Source organism: Acinonyx jubatus, chromosome D4, assembly GCF_027475565.1.
Source record: "Acinonyx jubatus isolate Ajub_Pintada_27869175 chromosome D4, VMU_Ajub_asm_v1.0, whole genome shotgun sequence".
Lineage (NCBI taxonomy): Eukaryota > Metazoa > Chordata > Mammalia > Carnivora > Felidae > Acinonyx > Acinonyx jubatus.
The window spans coordinates 3,553,532-3,570,300 of NC_069391.1; the positions used below are offsets into that span (position 1 = coordinate 3,553,532).

At 62.4% G+C, this 16,769-nt stretch overlaps 2 protein-coding genes across 11 annotated transcripts; one reads left to right on the top strand and one right to left on the bottom strand.

Annotated features, from left to right (window-relative positions):
• Positions 1 to 475: 475 nt before the first annotated feature.
• Positions 476 to 8,229, top strand: PPP1R26 (protein phosphatase 1 regulatory subunit 26). 10 transcript variants are annotated; one of them, XM_053204430.1, is made up of 4 exons: positions 1,376 to 1,435; positions 1,825 to 1,945; positions 2,043 to 2,126; positions 2,655 to 8,229. In XM_053204430.1, the coding sequence occupies exon 4, from the start codon at positions 3,951 to 3,953 to the stop codon at positions 7,440 to 7,442; it is 3,492 nt and encodes a 1,163-aa protein (XP_053060405.1). In that variant the 5' UTR covers positions 1,376 to 1,435; positions 1,825 to 1,945; positions 2,043 to 2,126; positions 2,655 to 3,950; the 3' UTR covers positions 7,443 to 8,229. The 10 variants fall into 10 exon arrangements, with proteins under 10 accessions (XP_053060408.1, XP_053060401.1, XP_053060407.1 ...); XM_053204426.1 differs by adding an exon at positions 519 to 618 and having other exon boundaries at positions 1,388 to 1,435; positions 1,825 to 8,229; XM_053204432.1 differs by lacking the exons at positions 1,825 to 1,945; positions 2,043 to 2,126 and adding an exon at positions 540 to 618 and having other exon boundaries at positions 1,388 to 1,435; positions 3,445 to 8,229.
• A 3,824-nt stretch (positions 8,230 to 12,053) lies between these two features.
• On the bottom strand, positions 12,054 to 16,748 carry PIERCE1 (piercer of microtubule wall 1). The gene is made up of 3 exons (XM_027051701.2): positions 16,002 to 16,748; positions 15,106 to 15,184; positions 12,054 to 12,477 (listed from the first exon to the last, which is right to left on the bottom strand). Exons 1-3 carry the CDS (start codon positions 16,157 to 16,159, stop codon positions 12,289 to 12,291), a joined length of 426 nt encoding a protein of 141 aa, XP_026907502.1. The 5' UTR covers positions 16,160 to 16,748; the 3' UTR covers positions 12,054 to 12,288.
• Positions 16,749 to 16,769: the final 21 nt, after the last annotated feature.

The window sequence follows — 16,769 nt, forward strand, 5'->3', positions numbered from 1 at the left end:
ACAGGCAGCTGGCGGCCTGGGCAGCTTTCCCGGAGAGGAAGCCGGCCCTGGGGCCGGGCGGCCGGACGTCGGGCTCAACCGTCGCGCGCGGGAAGACGACGAGGACCGCGCCGCGGACCGGGCGCCAGGGACACGATGGACGCTCGTGGAGGAACTTCCAGCAACGCTGCAGCCGATCACCACGGCACCGACGTCAGGACGGAGAAGCCAGCGAGCGCCGGCCTCCGGCCCGCCCCTTCGGCTGCCAACCTTCCAGCGTTTACGGAGCGCGCGCCCCCCGCGCCGGCACCCCGGGGACAGGGCGGCCCCCAGCGCCGGCCCCGCCTCCGGCAGGGCGGGCGTGGGGGGGGGGTCACACGTCAGCCACCCCGAATTCCCCGGCGCGGGGGGCGCCCCGGGCCGGAGCGAGCCTGGGCGCGCGGGGCGGGGCGCGGGCGGCGCGGCCGGACGCCGGGCGGGGGGCGCGGGAGTGGGGGTGGGGGCGCCCCGCAGCCGGCCGGCAGGTGGGCGCGCGCTAGCGGGCGGGGGTCCGGCGGGCCGCGCGCCTCCCCCGGAACTCGGCCGTGCCATTCCCATGATGCCCAGCCACCGGGCACGGCTTCCGGAGCGCGGCCGCCGGTAGGTCCGGGGAGGGGGCGCTGCCGCCGCCCGCGCCCGCCCCGCCCCGTCCCGCCCCCGGCGCGCCCGCCCCCCGGCCCCGCGCGGGCACGCCACCTCCCCCGCCCTGCCCTCCAGTCCCCTCCCCTCCCCTTCCCTCCCCTCCCCTCTCCTCCCTCGCTCCCCGGGGCGCGCGCGCGCGGGCGGCGGGCCGGGGGGCGGTGAGGCCGGGGCGGGGCGAGCGCGGCCGGGCCGGGGGGTTGGGGGGGTGGGGAGGGGGGGCGGGCGCCGGGCTGCCGCCTGGCCTGGGTCGGGGAGCGCGTCCCCGAGGCGGCCCGGCGGCCCTCGGAGCCGGCGGCGCGCGGCGGGCGGGCCCAGGTGCGCGCAGGTGAGGCCCCGCGGCGGGCGCTTCCGGCCTGGCTCCCCGCCCGGAGCACGGCCGCGGGCCCGGCCCTCGGGCGGAAAGGCGATCCCGCCCCGCGCCCCGCGCCCGGCCGCGGCTTCCGGGAGGGTCGCGGGGCCTCGGCGGGGCCTCGGGCCGCCAGCGCATCCCCGGCGCAGACCTGGGCGGAGGCCGGCCCCGCCCTGCGGGAGGTGCCCGCGCTCCCCTGGCCGAGCGCCCTGGGGCCGGGCCCGCTGGGAGGGTCTCGGCCGCTGCGCCCCGGGACACAGGCGGTGGCCCGGCAGCATCGCGGGAGAAGAGGTCGTGGCGACCCTGTGGACCCTCCTCTCCTGGCAGGCCCACGCCCACTTGCCCCCCCCCCCCCAGGCCCTCCTTCTCCCCCAGGAGGGGAAGCTGCCACCTGAGCGGGAAGGACAGGAGCTGAACCACTCTTTGGTGAGCCGAGAAATGTGCTTGGGGGCATTTGGTGTAGGGAGCCAGACTGTTCAGGGGATAAGCCAGGTTCTGTCCTCCGCGCCCCCCTGGGGTCTGGCATCCACACTGAGATGCCCGGGTGCCCCCCCCCCACCCAAACGCGCTTCCAGCTTTGGTACCGCGTGGCTTTGGGGTGCAGGGCTGGGTGGCCCCACTGGCCACCCTCCAGGCCTGGTTTGGGGCTCTCGGGGTACAGGGTGGCTATTTGACAAAGCTTCGGCTCACAGTTCTCTCCAAGTATAGTTTCGGGGAGTTTTTCTGAATGATTCATCTTATGTAGTTGATTGTTTTAAATACGCAAGCTGTCGCTGGAGATTCCCTGTGAGTTTTTTCCCTCATTCTCGCACTAGGTGATTTGACAGTTCAGAAACCTCCTCACTGGGAGTCTGAGCTCTCTACAGCCGTGCAACCACGGGAACGCGGTGAACACGGGGAGACCAGTGTCTGTCCTTCCCCCAGCTATGCTACGTGGTATGGAAATCACTGCAGCCCAGTGCCTTTGGGTGCGTCGCTGCGCCCGCTTTTAAAAATTGTATCGCGGCTTAAGTAGTTAACATTCTTGATATAGACTCTTCACAGCCCGAGGCTGACGCGAACATCTCATGATCTCTTGTCATTTTGCTGAGGCAGCTGGAATAACCCCCACTGCAAGGTGGGCACAGGCTCCCCTAGCCAGTGAAAGAGCCCTCTCCCCACCCTGTCGTCCCCACTGGTCTGTGACCCCGGGAGCCTTCCGGGAGGGTGATGTTACGAGAGAGATTTGGGGCCGCCGTGGGATGCCAGGGTCTGAGAACTGGCAGATAGGTTCACATACTTCCTCTGGTACCAGATCTGTAGCCCAGGACAGTTGCGAATTAGCTGTGATTAACTGTCTTTGGTCTCAGGGTTAAGTTTTTCCAAAATTCAATTTCAAGCCCTTAAATTAATGCTCTTTCTAAAAAAAAAAAAAAAAAAAAATCTGCACTAGCTGAAGTTTCGGCATCTGAATTAGCCGTTTCTGATTTTCTTTACCCTGTGGCAGTCAAAAGTCTATTTTAAAAGTCGGTAAAGGAACGGGAAGGGGGGGAGGGGGGGAAGACCTAATCCCTGAAATGCTTTACAAACATTGGCTCCTGTGTTCTCCCACCGAACCTGGCCTTGAGAATTTCAAGTGATTGCAATAAATGCTTTTACATTACAGCTTCACTTTGGGGACACACGAATCCGTGATCGTGAACGGCTTGCTTCCGAAGCTCTTGTGCCCTCTGGTTAAGTTGCACCTGTTTGGGCAAGTCTGTGCCTAGGTTGCCGGCCACGCTTTTCTTGGAAAGGACTGTGGTGTGTAAATACAAGATGATGTGCTCATCGGGACGGAGGCTCCTGGTAGAGAAGGGTCCATGTTAAAAGCAAAGCAGATACACAGGCCGGTTCCGGTCTGTCCACTGGGGTTCAAAGGCGGTGACAGCCGTGCCCGGCACTATCCTGGGGCGGAACTCAGTTTCCCTGCTGCTGTAAATGCTGCAAAGCTGTCTTGCATCACAGATGTTTTGCATTCTGATTGGGGGGGGGGGGGGTCAGAAATCAGGGATGAGAAAAACAGGTTAGGAATGACCAGTAAGGTGACGTGTCTTGTATTTTCTAAGCGACTCTCTACGGTGCCCGTCACATCCCCCTCTGCAGCGGTCCCTGACCTTTAGCGGAAGGGCGCTTTGCAGACAGGTCCTCAGAACCGTTCCCAGGACCAGCCCAGCGGTTCCGCTGACGCAGCCACCCTCGGTCCGAGATGCGGGAACCGGAGTAACCACGCAGGATGAGAAAGGGCGCGTGACAGCGTGTGGGACAGCTTCTCTGCCGATTAGCAGAGAATGATTTCAGCCCATGAGACTGCCTGGCAGTTTTTAAACAAAAAGGCTGTAGGCTCTGTGGCTCTCTAAAGACTGTCTGGGGAATTCGTTTTTTCATTGCTCACAGCACATAACTTTTTATTTCAGGGGCTTGTTTTCCACATCGAGAAGGAAACTGTCCGCGAAGTCACCCTGAGCTTACACTCACACAGTCATTCTTTTTAACCTGCGGAGACGCATACGCGCACCTGATCGCGTCGGCACCTGTTGACAGCCTTTTGCGGCAAATAACACCTCACTTCCGGCGCAGAGAAGACGGAAGGCCGAAGCAGGAACTCGGGACGGGGAAGAGACGCTTGAGGGGGTCCTTGGTGTGAGCCCGGTGCCCATGGCTCGGGGGCGGGTCCTTCCTCGCCTCCCCCTGCAGCTGCGCGGACCGAGGCCCGGGAAGCATGAGTGACCTCCCCCCCACGCCCCCGGCTCACCCGGCACCGGATTCTGAGCCGCCTCTCTGGACTCCAGCCTGGCGTGCCGTTTCTCCGTGGCCGCGTGCGCCAGCAGAGTTGCGGTGACCCCCCTCTTTCCTCCCAGGATGTGAAACGGGCAGAGAAATAAAGAGTCGCCTTTCCGCACGTCCCTCCCCGCCTGCTAGAATGTTTCTCATGAACGCCCCTCCTGTGGTTGCTCTCCAGTCGAAATGGGAGGCCTTTGGCACGCCCGGGGGCTTTAGGTTTCCCGGGGGCTTCGCAGAGCCGCACGAGGGCGTCGCGAGGGCTTCGGTGAGTGCCCGAGTGCAGATGGTCATTAGCACGCTGCAGAGCCACGAGGCCGCTCTGGGCATGAGCAATGAGCTTGCCCTGCAGAGAAGCCAGAGGGCAGAGAGAGGCCGGGACGCCAGGCTGGCCGCCAACCCCGCGTTTGCCGCCTGTGGGCTTGCTGCCGATTTTGCCCCCTCCAGGGAGGAGGAAGCTGCAGCCTTTGGCCCCCTGGTGCTGGATTCGGACAGCGACGATTCCGTGGACCGGGACATCGAAGAAGCCATCCAGGAGTACCTAAAGGCCAAGGGCGGGGCCGCCCAGCCGTCCGGGGCCGCGGACGGGGGGAGGCGGTGCAGACCAGAGGTTCTCCGGAGTAGCGCCCCGACGGCCCCGTGTCCCCCGAAGCTGGCACCCAGCTCAGGGGGCGCCCCTGGCAGCCGTGTGCAAGCCGGCCAGGACCAGGGCTCCGCCTCCCCAGCGAGCGTTAGCAGCGATGACTCCTTCGAGCAGAGCATCCAGGCAGAGATAGAGCAGTTTCTGAACGAGAAGAGACAACACGAGACCCCAAGAGGTGACGTTTCCGTGGACACAAAACCAGACCCCGGCGATAATCCGGCCAGACCGGCGTTTAGGTCCAGCAAAGAGCTGGCGGTCAGGGCACACCATGCACCGGGTGTGACCGGAGCCTGCAGGGAGTTTGTCTTCCGGAAACCCCCCAGGCTGTCGAGGGTGAGCACGCGGCCCCGAGGCCTCAGGTCTAAGGCGGATGTGGAGCCTGCAGAAGCGGCCCAGAATAAAGGTACCATCAGGAGGAGCACGGGCCCCGGAAGGAGGGTGAAGCGACCCAAGAGCACGGCCCCGGTGCCCGAGGCGTCCGGCTCCAGCAGTGACGATGGCATCGAGGAGGCCATCCAGCTGTACCAGCTGGAGAAAAGGAAAGAGGCGAGCGGAGACCCGCCACAGAGAGCACCCTTCGCAGAGGGGAGGGGGCCCGACCCTCCCCCACGCGGCACAAGCCACTCCACAAAAAGTGCCTTGCCCGAAACCCACAGGAAAACACCAAGCAGGAAGAAGCCGGCGGCCCCGAAGGCCGTGGACCTCCGCCCAGGTGGCCCTGCCCCTGACCCCCCCTCCAGGCCCCCCAGGGAACCCAGAGCTGCCGAAGACGAGCTTGCCGAACGGCCGCCGTGCGGGGCAGAAACATCCGCCGAGCTGATGTGCGCGGAAGCGATCCTGGACATTTCCAAAACGATCCTGCCAGCCCCCGTGGGGGGCGGCAAGAGCCCCCCGCCTGCCAGCCCGCTCTCCTACCCCGTAGCCCTGCCTGCCCGCCTCGACGGGGACAGCAGCTCCGTGGACAGCAATGACAGCATCGAGCAGGAGATCCGGACGTTCCTGGCTCTGAAGGCTCAGTCGGGGGGTTGGCTGGCCACAACGGAGAGCCGCCCACAGTCCACACAGAGCCCACCGCCGTCGCCTGGCCCCGGGGTCCCTGTCTCCAAAACGCTGGGCCTGTCGCTGAGCTGCAGAAGGAAACGCAGGGGAGGCAGCAACGCTGTGCGGCCGTCCACACCCAAGAAAACAAGAGAGATGGTGCAGGAGGGCACCCAGGCCGCAGACCATGGCCCCGGGAACGCGCAGCCCGGCCGGGCCCCCAGGATGGAGGGCGAGACCAGGGGCCAGCCCCTCTCCTGCAGGCCGCTGGAGCTGGGCGAGCAGCACAGTGGCCCGGACCCGAGGGGCGGTGTGTGGCCCGGCCACGGGAAGGCGGCCGCGGGGAGGAGCACCGGGGGGAAGGGGAGCTCGGAGGACAAGAGCAGCTCACTGGACAGCGACGAGGACCTGGACACCGCCATCAAGGACCTGCTTCGGTCCAGGCGCAGGCTCAGGAGGAGGTGGAAGGACCCCAGGGCCGCATGCAAGAGGAAGGTCAGGTTCAGCACCACCGAGACCCAGTGCGTGGATAAACTCGGGGGCTGCCAGGACTGGAAAGACAGGAGCCCTCCTCTGCTGAAGAGTTGCCTCTCCAAACCCAAAAAAGACAGCAGAGAGAATCAGGTGAAGACAACTTTGAGCGTCTCCTGCAGGGAGATGGAGAGAACGCGGGCCGACGGCACGGGGACCGCGGACGCGCCCCCGGTCCTCCAGTCAAGGAGAAAAGCGCCCGAAGGGAACTCGGTCTGCGGGGACGCAGAAGCCTGTGAACTTCAAGGTGCAGGCCCCAGCCCCGGGCCCCCACCCGATGACAGCAGCTCCGTGGACAGCGATGACAGCATCGAGCTGGAGATTAGAAGGTTTTTGGCGGAAAAGGCCAAGGAGTCTGGGAGCGGTTCAGAGGCCCTAGGAGGGGGCCCCGCCGCCCCGGGCACACGGAGCATGCCCAGGCCCGAGCTGCCGTGCCAGAAGGTGTCCACTCCCGCCCCGGCCCTTCAGCCCAGTGTGTGCACACAGAGCCAGCGGGGCAGGGGTGGCCCTGGGGGCACGGGGAGGGCCTTCCTTCCAGGCGGGAGGAGCGGCCCCCTGGCGGAGCAGGCCTGCCTCCCTGCGGCCCTGGCCAGGCGCACCGGCATGGCCGGGGCCCTGTCCGCCAGAGGGTCGGCTGCCGGTCGGAGACTCGTTTGCACTCACAGAGATCAGAGCCCGCGAGGGGCCGGGGGTGCCAGAGAGTGTGCTGTTGGCCCGCCGCCCGCTCACGTCGAAGCTGGCGTCCGGACGGAAAGCCCCGGTGCGGCCTTTGCTGTGACCACACGGGGCCGGAGCCCGCGGACTCGCAAGCCGGGAGCAGATGGCCTGGGGGGCCCCCAGACCGGCCTCGCCCTCCCGTGGGCCGACTTCGCCCACCAGAGTCGGCTGCAGAGCGCGTGGGCGCTGAGCCCAGAGGGCAGAGAGGCCGTGTGGAGAGGGGGCCTCGGGGGCCAGAGAGACCAGGGGCTGGAGGGCCAGGACCCCAAGAAAGGCCTGCCCTTCGCGGGCTTCTCCTCACTGCTGTCCACACAGTTATTCCACTTCGGGAAGAGTGTCTCCTGGGGGGGGAAGCAGGCGGGAGTCTTTAGCCCGCCCCTGAGTCTGCCCCTGCAGGGCCCGTCCTTCTCGGCCTTCAGAGACACGCCGGCTGGCCGCAGCCCCGTGTCCGGAGGCTCGCACCTGCTCACGAAGAAGGAAGGCGGACGCTGGCCCAGCCGGAAGTCACAGGCTGCGTGCACCCTGCACGCCAGGAGGAACTCGGGCTCTGAGGACGACGGTTTGGACCTGAGGTACAGGCAGAGGGCCGTCGGTGGAGACGACAAGGCCCGGGAGGCCGTGGGCAGTGACTCGAGCGAGCTCAGCGACACGTCCGTGGAGGAGGGCGGCGGCCCGGCAGCCAAGGGCAAAGCCCTCCAGCCCTGAGGACGCGTGCTGGCTCTGTGTCCTTGTGGGAAGCGCGTCTGTGTGCGTCCGCTGCTCGCGAGCCTGGGCCCGGAACGGGAAGGCCCCCTGCGCAGCCCCGTAGACGGGTAGGCCCGCCTGGAGCGGTGGTGTTATTTAACAGATGTGTCCTGGAAAATAGGGTTTTTGTAGCCTTTTTGTAAATTATTTAAAGTGCTGTAAAAAGTATTTTTGGAAAATGCTGTTGTTTGGTTTTGTAGGGCATTCCTAACTGCCGCTTTCTGTGGTCTGCGTGCGAGGCTTAGATTAGCGGCCACTTGGCTTGGCCGTCACAGCCAGGGCTCAGGTGACCCTGACCGCCAGTGTGGCCGCCGGAAGCGTCTGGCCGTGCCTGGGAAGGCAGCGGTGGACGCCCGCCCTGAGCATCCCAGAAGCGCCTCTGGAGGCCTCCGTCAGGAAGCTACTGGACAGCTCTTGTGACCTGAAGGCCGCCGGTCCCGCGAGGCCAGGGCGAGTCCTCTGAGCGCTGCGGTCGCCGCTTCCGCGGGAGAACATTTCAAAGCACAACGGCCAGCGGGCGGACGGACCGGCACCCGAGCCTGTGTTGTTTAACGTCCAGCCCCGTTCAATTCCTGTGTGATTCTAACAGCCCAATAAAGCCCTTTTCGTATGGGAGCCACTATTCCTCGTCGCCGTCAGTCACGGTCTGGGAAGGTGACGTCACCTGAGAGTGCCCTCCTCCCCGTCGGCACTAGGGAACACACGAGGCCAGGGCCGCTTTCCTTGTTGTGGTGCCCAGACATCTGGAGAGCCCAGGATGAGGCCCAGCACCCTCCAGGGACCGGGGCCTCACCAGGCGTGCCCGCACACTCACTCACTCACACTCACACACTCAGCAGGTGCGCCAGGCGGCTTCCCCAGGGCCCGCTTCCCCGAGGCACGATGGGCCGTTGCCTGCGCTGTTGCGAGTGGGGGTGGGCAGGGCCCCCGGCCTCGCGGTGGGTCTGAGCTGCGCCACAAGCCACGGCGCCTTGCGGAGGGGGGGAGAGTGTGGCTTTCCCTGCCTTCTGCTCGGAGGCTGCCGGGGAGACAGGAGGGGCTGCTGTCGCGTGGGGTGGATGCTCAGCGGTCACGACCTTGATTGTCTGCGGCCCTGAGTTTTACGACTCACTGTTGCCTTCAGCTGACGGACCTGGACGAGGTTTGCTTTGCAGCTGAGTTTAGTATTCAGACGTGCAAGTGAATTTTCTACAGGCTGTGTGCACCCTGGGGTTTAGCAACGGCCCCTTCTGCACCCATAGGCCAGGGAGCACCCGTGGGCCCTCAGCCTGCAGCCCGCCCTCCGGCCCGCCCGACACCTGCAGGGGTCCATCCGCCAGCCCCGTGGTCGGCTCTTAACTTGCTTTGGTGCCCCCCGGAGAAACAGTTCGTGTGATCCATGCTTTACATTTAATTTTGAAGAAGTGCTTTTAACACTTGGAAACGGAAAATCAGCTTGTTTTGTATATAGGAACTGGGTTTTTTTTTTTAATGCAAATGAGTCTAGCCCTGCTTGTAAATCTGCTTAAGCAGCTCATCTTACCCAGAGTGGCCTTTGTGGGACGGGATGGTGACTAGAGGACCCTCCTGTGCACTTAGCTCTGAGTACCCCCTGCCCCTGCTGCTTGCTCACTGTCTCCTCCAGGCCCGGCACCCTTCACGCATGCCTCCTTCCTGCCCCCGGGTTCCCGCGGCCTCTGCGACACTGACCCCCATTCTGCGTGGGGCACCGCTGTTCACACACGCCTTGTTCTCACACACACCAGGCACAAGCCTGCTTGGGCTGGTCCCTCCCAGGGACCCCGTGCCCTAGGTCAACTCTGGCGCACGCTGGGGCCCAGGCCAGAGGTTCCCCCCGCACCATCTCTAGGGAGGGGCCGTGGTGGGGTGAGTGTGCGGGACCTGACGCCACAGCCGTGAGTAGCAGTGTCCGGGGAGCTGCCGCATGGGGTGCCGAATGTGCACCCACCTCTGCGGGCAGGGGGACCGTGTGTTCCCAAATCAAGCCTCGCTTCCGGGGGAAGGAGGGGTCTGTGCGCCTGGGGCCAAAGGTTCAATCGTTTAATGCAAAGGAGAGAAGCCTAATGGGCACAGTGGGAAGAAAGGGAGGGAGGGGAGGGAGGGTCCCGGGGGTTCAGACGTGAGGTCCATCTGGAGGGGGAGGGTCTCCTACAGCCAAGGCTCACTTCCTCCTTTTATGGCTCAACGTCTGAATTCTCGGCAGGTTTCTGGAGCTGACACACACTCGCCTCGGGAAATCGGGCCCTAAGTTTAAGTTCTAGCGCCTTCTCTGCTCATATAAAAAGATGAAAAGTATTGCCCCCTTGCTCCCCGCCCCCGCCGCCCTCCGAACTAATTTCAGGGCCTGTTTAAGGGACCCACCATCCACTCTGCGAGCCACCACCGGGTTCGCTCCAGGCAAGGCGGACCGGGAGCGGGAAATAGTCTGTTATTTGGAGAGTCTTTGGGGTTTCTGCCATTCTGTGCCCTGGACAGACGTTCCGCCCAGCGTGGACGCATTTCCTGTGTGTTTGGAACCCTGTGTTCTCACCGACTGCAACCGAGAGACAGCTACTGACGCACATGGAAATACGTGTTCAGCGTGCGAAGCCGCTGCCCTTCACCCCACCTGGCAGGCAAGCAGCGGGGGCCTAGTGACGCCCCGGTTCTCTGCGTCGCGTCTCGTGGTGGAAGGAAACAGCCCGACCCGGCCAGGCCTCCTCGTGGGTCAAGACAGGCTTTCCTGACGTCACAGTCAGGAAACACAGAAATGCCGTGCTGGCCTCTTCCCTAACTGTTGTAACGCGGAGTGAGGACTTTGAGAGACGTCAGGATCGCGGCCAGGGAGGGACGGGGTCCTTCCCGTGATTCGGGCACCCGGCCCGCGCGCGTCCCTGCGGCCTTCCGTGAGACCGTCCATCTGAACGCTCGGCGTCTGCCCTCAACACATGAAGATTCCTGGTGGAAGACGTGCCGAAAGAGAAGTTTAGTTTATAGGCACCGGAGTCCCCGTGAGACTTGTGTGCAGCGTCGGGGCCAGGGCTGCGGGGTCCCCTGCCGGCGGCCACGCCCCCCCAGACGCACCCAAGGTGGGCTCCGCGTCGGGCAGGCCTGGGACTCGCCCCAGGTGATGATGTCAAGGTCCTCCGAGAACCCAAGCCAGCAGACAGGGTGCTCCAGGACGAGGACGCCGGGAGCCTGAGCTGGAGACGCTCCTGCTCTTGCGGGAAGACGGGCATATATGTTCTATCAAAGTTATTTCTGGTTTCCATCTTCCCAGACATTTATTCTACTTACAATGCACGCAGAGCGTAGCTTTACCTCACTAGCATCTCTGACAGAGCAGTTTATCGGCCGTGACGCGTCGAAGCACCCAGCACCTGTTAGGATGCCCAGGTCTGACGATGTCGGCTCCCCTGGTGGCACCCCCAGCCGGCCGCAGGGACGGCCTCTCCGAGCGTGGCGCTCACCAGCTCCGACCAGGAGGAAAAACGGCTATTTTGCCAGCTAACTTTGCCCTTCCCCGGAGTCCCCAACCTGCTTTTCATAGCTGCCGAGGGAGGAATTCATTCTTTTCGGGGAGTTTAGAAACTTGGTTAAAAAGGCATTCTTTGTCTGGTGTTTATTTCAACAGAGCCTCAGCACAGAGGCGTCCCCAGGATTTGGGTATTTTTTTAGTGAAGGGTCGTGGAAAGTAATTTTTGGCCTGATGCCTGGAGAGCCCACTGGTTTTGCGGCTCAGAAAGATAACACACAGACCCTGGGTTCGGGCTCAGCTTCGCATCTTTTTATTAAGAATATCGACTTTCTCTGGAAACCATTTCCGTTCCAAGTGGGACATTAAGCCTGTGGCCAAAATGTCTACTTCTGTGTGTTAATAATAAAAAGGTTTTAACGAAGAAACAACCAGTCATGGCGTTTCATTCCTTCCCACTCTGACGGGACCACGATTTTTGTAAAGGAGATAGCATCCGTGAAACGTAACCGTGGCCTCTGTCTAGAGCGAGCGCCTTCCGGATTTCCCATGATGAACGCGTCCTGCTCTCATACCTCAATCGGTCGAGGACTGCAGAGAAATCAACGTGCACGCGCTGTCATTGCTACCCCACCCAGAAAATGCGTTATTCCCTGCCTGCTGGGTTTTTTCTTCACGTTTTACTGAACATTGGAAATGAACACAAAGGGAGAAGTCCCACGGACACATCACCCCCTCCAACCGCGAGAGGCGCTGGCCAGGCCCGTTCCACTGATCTGGCCTCCCGGCCCTGCCCCTCTCGGTGGCCGCAGGATGTCCCCGGGGACTCCACACCGGCCAGCATGCGTCAGGGACAGGGGGCTGTGTTCCTGCCCTTCTTCCCCGCACGGCCCCTGTCCTCCCTCCAGGCAGGGCATCCCACCCTCCTGATTTCCACCAAGGCGCTTTAGAACAGGAAACCCACTCCGGGATCTGTCTGGAGTGTGAAACGGCTGCCGAGAAAGACACGGGGGGCAGGGGAGGGGGGTGGGGGTTACCCAGGCCTTCCTCGTGCCAGGCCAAAACTTGGGTCCCAGGACGCCCATGGTCCTGTCCCCTGATTACAGGTGAGTCCAGAATTCAGGATGCTGCGACTTTTTTAATGGAAAGTCAAGCCACTAACATCCTTCCCAGCTCAGAAGTAAAACGGAGCACGTAGGACGTTACTGCCCCGTCCGCATGTTTTCCTAACGTAAAGAGCAAACATTGTCAGGGAAAGCAGTGAAGTCTGCACCTTCACGATTGGGCAAATTACGGAAGACGGGGGACAATGTGTCAGGTCATTGCTGCTGGTGTCAGGGGACCCCTGACCTCTCAATCGCAGATGGAGGGCCTGTTGACGTTGTAGCTGGGGTGGAAGTTGAAGCGGTCGTAGGAGGTGATGTAGTTGTCGGGACCCGTCACAACGCTCTTCTCCATGAAGACGTTGAAAGTATTGTTCCGGAACATCCCACCGGCTGCAAGTTGTCTGGAAAACTTGCCCGAATTTGGGTAAAACACTTTCTGGAAGTGGCAAGGGGACACAAGAATTAATGGGGTGTGCAGCCGGTCATCGGGCATTTCTGGAAGAAGAACAAGAATTTGTAAGAAAATGTCGTCTCTGCTCCCAGGAAGCAGTGACGTCAGGGTGGGCAGAATGGCCCAGGCCGTCCCTGTTTACTTTTTTTTTTTTTTTATAATTTTATTGATTTATTTTGAGAGACAGAGAGTACACGCTCGGGAGGCGAGGGAGTGGGAAAGAATCCCAAGCAGGCTCAGCGCTGAGCCCGACTCGAGGCTCCGTCCTATGAACCGGGAGATCGCGACCTGAGCCGAGATCGAGAGTCAGACGCGTCAGTGACTGAGCCACCCGGGAGCCCCCAGACCATCCCAATTTATAGGTGACGTCTGGGAACACTTACTAATAGCTCGTTACGCACGGACTGAAGGACCGCCTACGGGCCACCTGGGCGTAGCACAGCCACTGCTGGCCCCAAGTCACCCCAGTTCTGCTTGGACCAACCGTGCCACCAGATACACATCTGGACCTCTCTGAATGTCAGTTTCCTCTTCTGCAGAGAAGAGACAAACTCGACACGCGTGGGTTTCAGCCCTGAGTGCGTACGCGAATCCCCTGTAGAGCTGTAACACGCTTCTGATGCCCATGCCCCACCAGTGCAGGGGTGCGGAGGGGGCACTGCCCTAGTGGGGTGAGGGTGCGGTGAGGACCACACCCAGACAAGCCTGAGCTCCCGTGTGCAGGCGCTAGGGTGGTGGGGATTAGTCCAACAGCACAGCATCATCGGGTGACCCTGGGACGCCTGGGCCTGGGGCTCTGCCAGATGGCTCACCCTGGACAGGTGAGCTGTTCTTTAGCTAGCCTTCTGTCAAGATCGCTGGCTGTTGTGTCTCCTTGGCAGGAAGTGGGGACAAAGAGAAATGGCTTCCGTGTATGTTTTTAATAGACTGTCTTTTCTCAGGGCAGAGGCTGTGGGCTCCAGAGAAATTGAGTGTGGAGCGCGGAGTTCCCAGATAGCCATCACGGCCCCCCCCCCCCCCCCCCAGGGCACAGACGGCCGCCCTGAGCATCACTGTGCCACGTTTCTGACAGCTGAGCCGATGTCCACACATCCACACGTCACTGAAGTCCACGGCGTTCAGTTCATCAGCGTTCACTTTTCGTGTTGTACGCTTCAGCGGGATACCGTTACAGTATCGCAGAGAACAGTTTCCTCGCGGTATCATTTTTCTTTTCAATTTTATTCCAATGTTTATTTTGGAGAGAGAGGCAGAGCGTGAGTGGGGAAGGGGCAGAGAGAGAGGGAGGAGACACAGGATCCGAAGCAGGCTCCAGGCTCCGAGCTGTGATCACAGCGCCAGACGCGGGGCTCGATCTCACAAACCACGAGACCGTGACCTGAGCCGAAGTCGACCCTCAACTGACTGAGCCACCCAGGCGCCCCAAATGTTTATTTATTTTTGAGAGAGAGAGAGAGAGAGACAGAGTGCGAGCAGGGTGGGGGCAGAGAGAGAGGGAGACACAGAATCCAAAGCAGGCTCCAGGCTCCCAGCTGTCAACACAGAGCCCGACGTGGGGCTCGAACCCATGAATCGGGAGGTCATGACCTGAGCCAAAGTCGAATACTTCACCGACTGAGCCACCCAGGCGCCCCTCTGGAAACTTCCTAGACAAATAATCTCCCAAGAGCTCTATCCCCCATGTAAAACACGTAAATAAGCGATATAACCAGACCTTTTAAAATGATGACTATTTTGAAGGAAAAACCACACTGTCACCCCAAAATGGGTGGCCCTACTGTCCCGGGTATCCAGGGGATGCTTATGCTGGTGCATCTGACCCCTCACCTGGGCCCAGGAGGGACTTCAGGGGAGTTTTAGAAGGCAGTTCTAGGCCTCCAGACTGTGAAGTCAACCTCAAAAAGGGGGTGGGGGGTGCCCAAAAGTACATGGATCCCCGGATCCACCAATGTGCCTTGTCCCGTTGCAACCTGTGGTTTTTCGACGGCACTGCCTCTTAAGGTCACGAGTTCATTAACATCAGGCATTATTACAAAAAGGAAGCAGCCGATCCCTCATTTGCTTCCAAACTCACTGCCTGAAGGTGCCGGGGGGGGGGGGGGGGGGGGTCTATGTAAGAGGAGCCAGCCTTTGGGGACGTCTTAAGCCAGTCTACGTGCACCGTTTTCATCTTTTTTTTTTTTTAACGTTTATTTATTTTTGAGACAGAGAGAGAGCATGAACAGGGGAGGGGCAGAGAGAGAGGGAGACACAGAATTGGAAGCAGGCTCCAGGCTCTGAGCCGTCAGCCCAGAGCCCGACGCGGGGCTCGAACTCACGGACCGGACCGTGAGATCATGACCTGAGTTGAAGTCGGACGCTCAACCGACTGAGCCACCCAGGCGCCCCCCGTTTTCATCTTTAAAACACTTCGTGGCCAAATTCACTTAGTTATTTCTACCCGGCCCTGTTTCAAAAAGATTTGAGGTGCCCCCTCCCCCTTTGTGATGTTGGAACTTTGGGCCACTCTGGACAGCCCCCCCCCCCGATGTGTTGCCCTTTTGAGAAATCCAGGGTTGCAGCCTCCTCCTGGAGATGCCCCCCGCCCCCCACATACACGTGCTTCCCGCTTACCGGCATCTCGTGCACGGTGGGGGCCCTGCTCCCGTAAGCTTGGTTACTGGTCCTGTACACGGAGACAGGCTCCTTGGTCCTGGCAGATGAGAAACACACTCTATTTTCCGTGCATTTATTCTAATTCTGCCCAAGCCGCGGCCTTAAAACATCTGCTTGATGGATGGAGCTCTGTCGGGAGCGCCCCAGGCTGGCAATGCAGCCGTGAGCGAGGGCTCCCTTGGCCCGCAGGTTCACCCTCCCCGCCTCCTCTGCTCACCTCTGCCCTTACTCTCCCCCAAGGCAGGCCAAAGCCCTAAAGGCAACCCTTGCAGGGTCTTGGCACCTGCCGTCACTTCCTGGACAGGCAGGGAGGTCAGGAGCTGCGGCTCAGCCGCCACACCCCTGCTGGGGGCGGTGGGGGTGGGGGTTGGGGGTTGTCCACTCCGGAGCCGCTGAGAGAAAACACGCCTGTGGTCTCTGATGCTGACCCTGAGTTGAACTGAGTGGCTGGGTTCGGACATCAGCTCTGTCTCATGCCTCCAGAGCTTGAGCGAGATACCACCTTTCTGCACCCCAGTTGTCTGTCCTGGGACAGGATAACAGCCCCCAGTCCACGGGATGGCAGGGGAGACTAGGTGAGGGAGGGCAGGGGGCTACCAACGTCCCAGGGTTAGCCATGAGCAGCTCAGGCGTGCCGGTGGCGGTGCCTCCCAGCCCGGAGAGGTAGGACTTATCCGGGCCACCCCGGCCAGTCCTGCACGACTGCAGGCCCCTCGCTTGTGCTTTCGGAGGACTTTCTCGCCCATTTGGTGGTAACAGCTGGGCGCGGGGCCACGCCGCAGACTCGTGTGTGCGGGCCTAGTGAGCGGAGCCGCCACCCAGCCCCAGCGCGTGACCCCTGACTCCGTCCTCACCCGTAGCCCCGAAACCACTCCGGGTTGTTGAACCTGACCGGCAGATCCCCGTCTATGCGGTAGTAGTCGCTGGTTCTCTGCGGGGGCGCGGGCGCCGGGGCCTCCGGGGCCGGGGGCTCCGCGGCCTCCGCGCACTCTCGGGGGTTCGCCTCGGACATGAGCCTGACCTCCGTGGAGTCGGTGGGAGAGCTCAGGGGTCCGCGCGGCTTCCTGTTGCCAGGCGACGGCCCGGTCACCTGACTGGGCGGTCAGGTCTTAAAGGCGCCGCGCCCACGGCCTTCCCAGTCGCTCCCCTACTGGCCGGGGGACCCCAGGTCTTGGCCTTCACCCGCAGAAGGCCCGCTTCCAGCTCCGCACGCCGCTTTACCGCGTGCCTGGGTGTCCCCGGCCCCGGACGTCGGGCCCCGTCCCCTCCGCCCCGTACCCGGCCTCTAAATGCAGACTCCAGATGCGCCTAATCTTATGGAGTCCCCCTGGGAGAGCGACGGGTTGTGAGGGACTGGCCCGAGGGGAGGAGGGCCCCCACGGGGACGGCGGCTCGTGCGGGGTGCAGGGGGCGAGCTGGGGGGACAGGGCCGGGGGACGCGCTCCCCTACACCCCGCGCTCGCCTGGACCCCGCCGGGCCGCTCCATCCTCCCGTGTCCGTGGCGTCCGTGCGGGCGGCGGGCCGAAGTCGGGCCCGGGGCTCACGCATCGCGGGCCTGCGCGGCCTGACCCGGGGCCGAGCGGCGGGGCGCGCAGAGGCACCTCCGGGCCGGCAGGCGGCG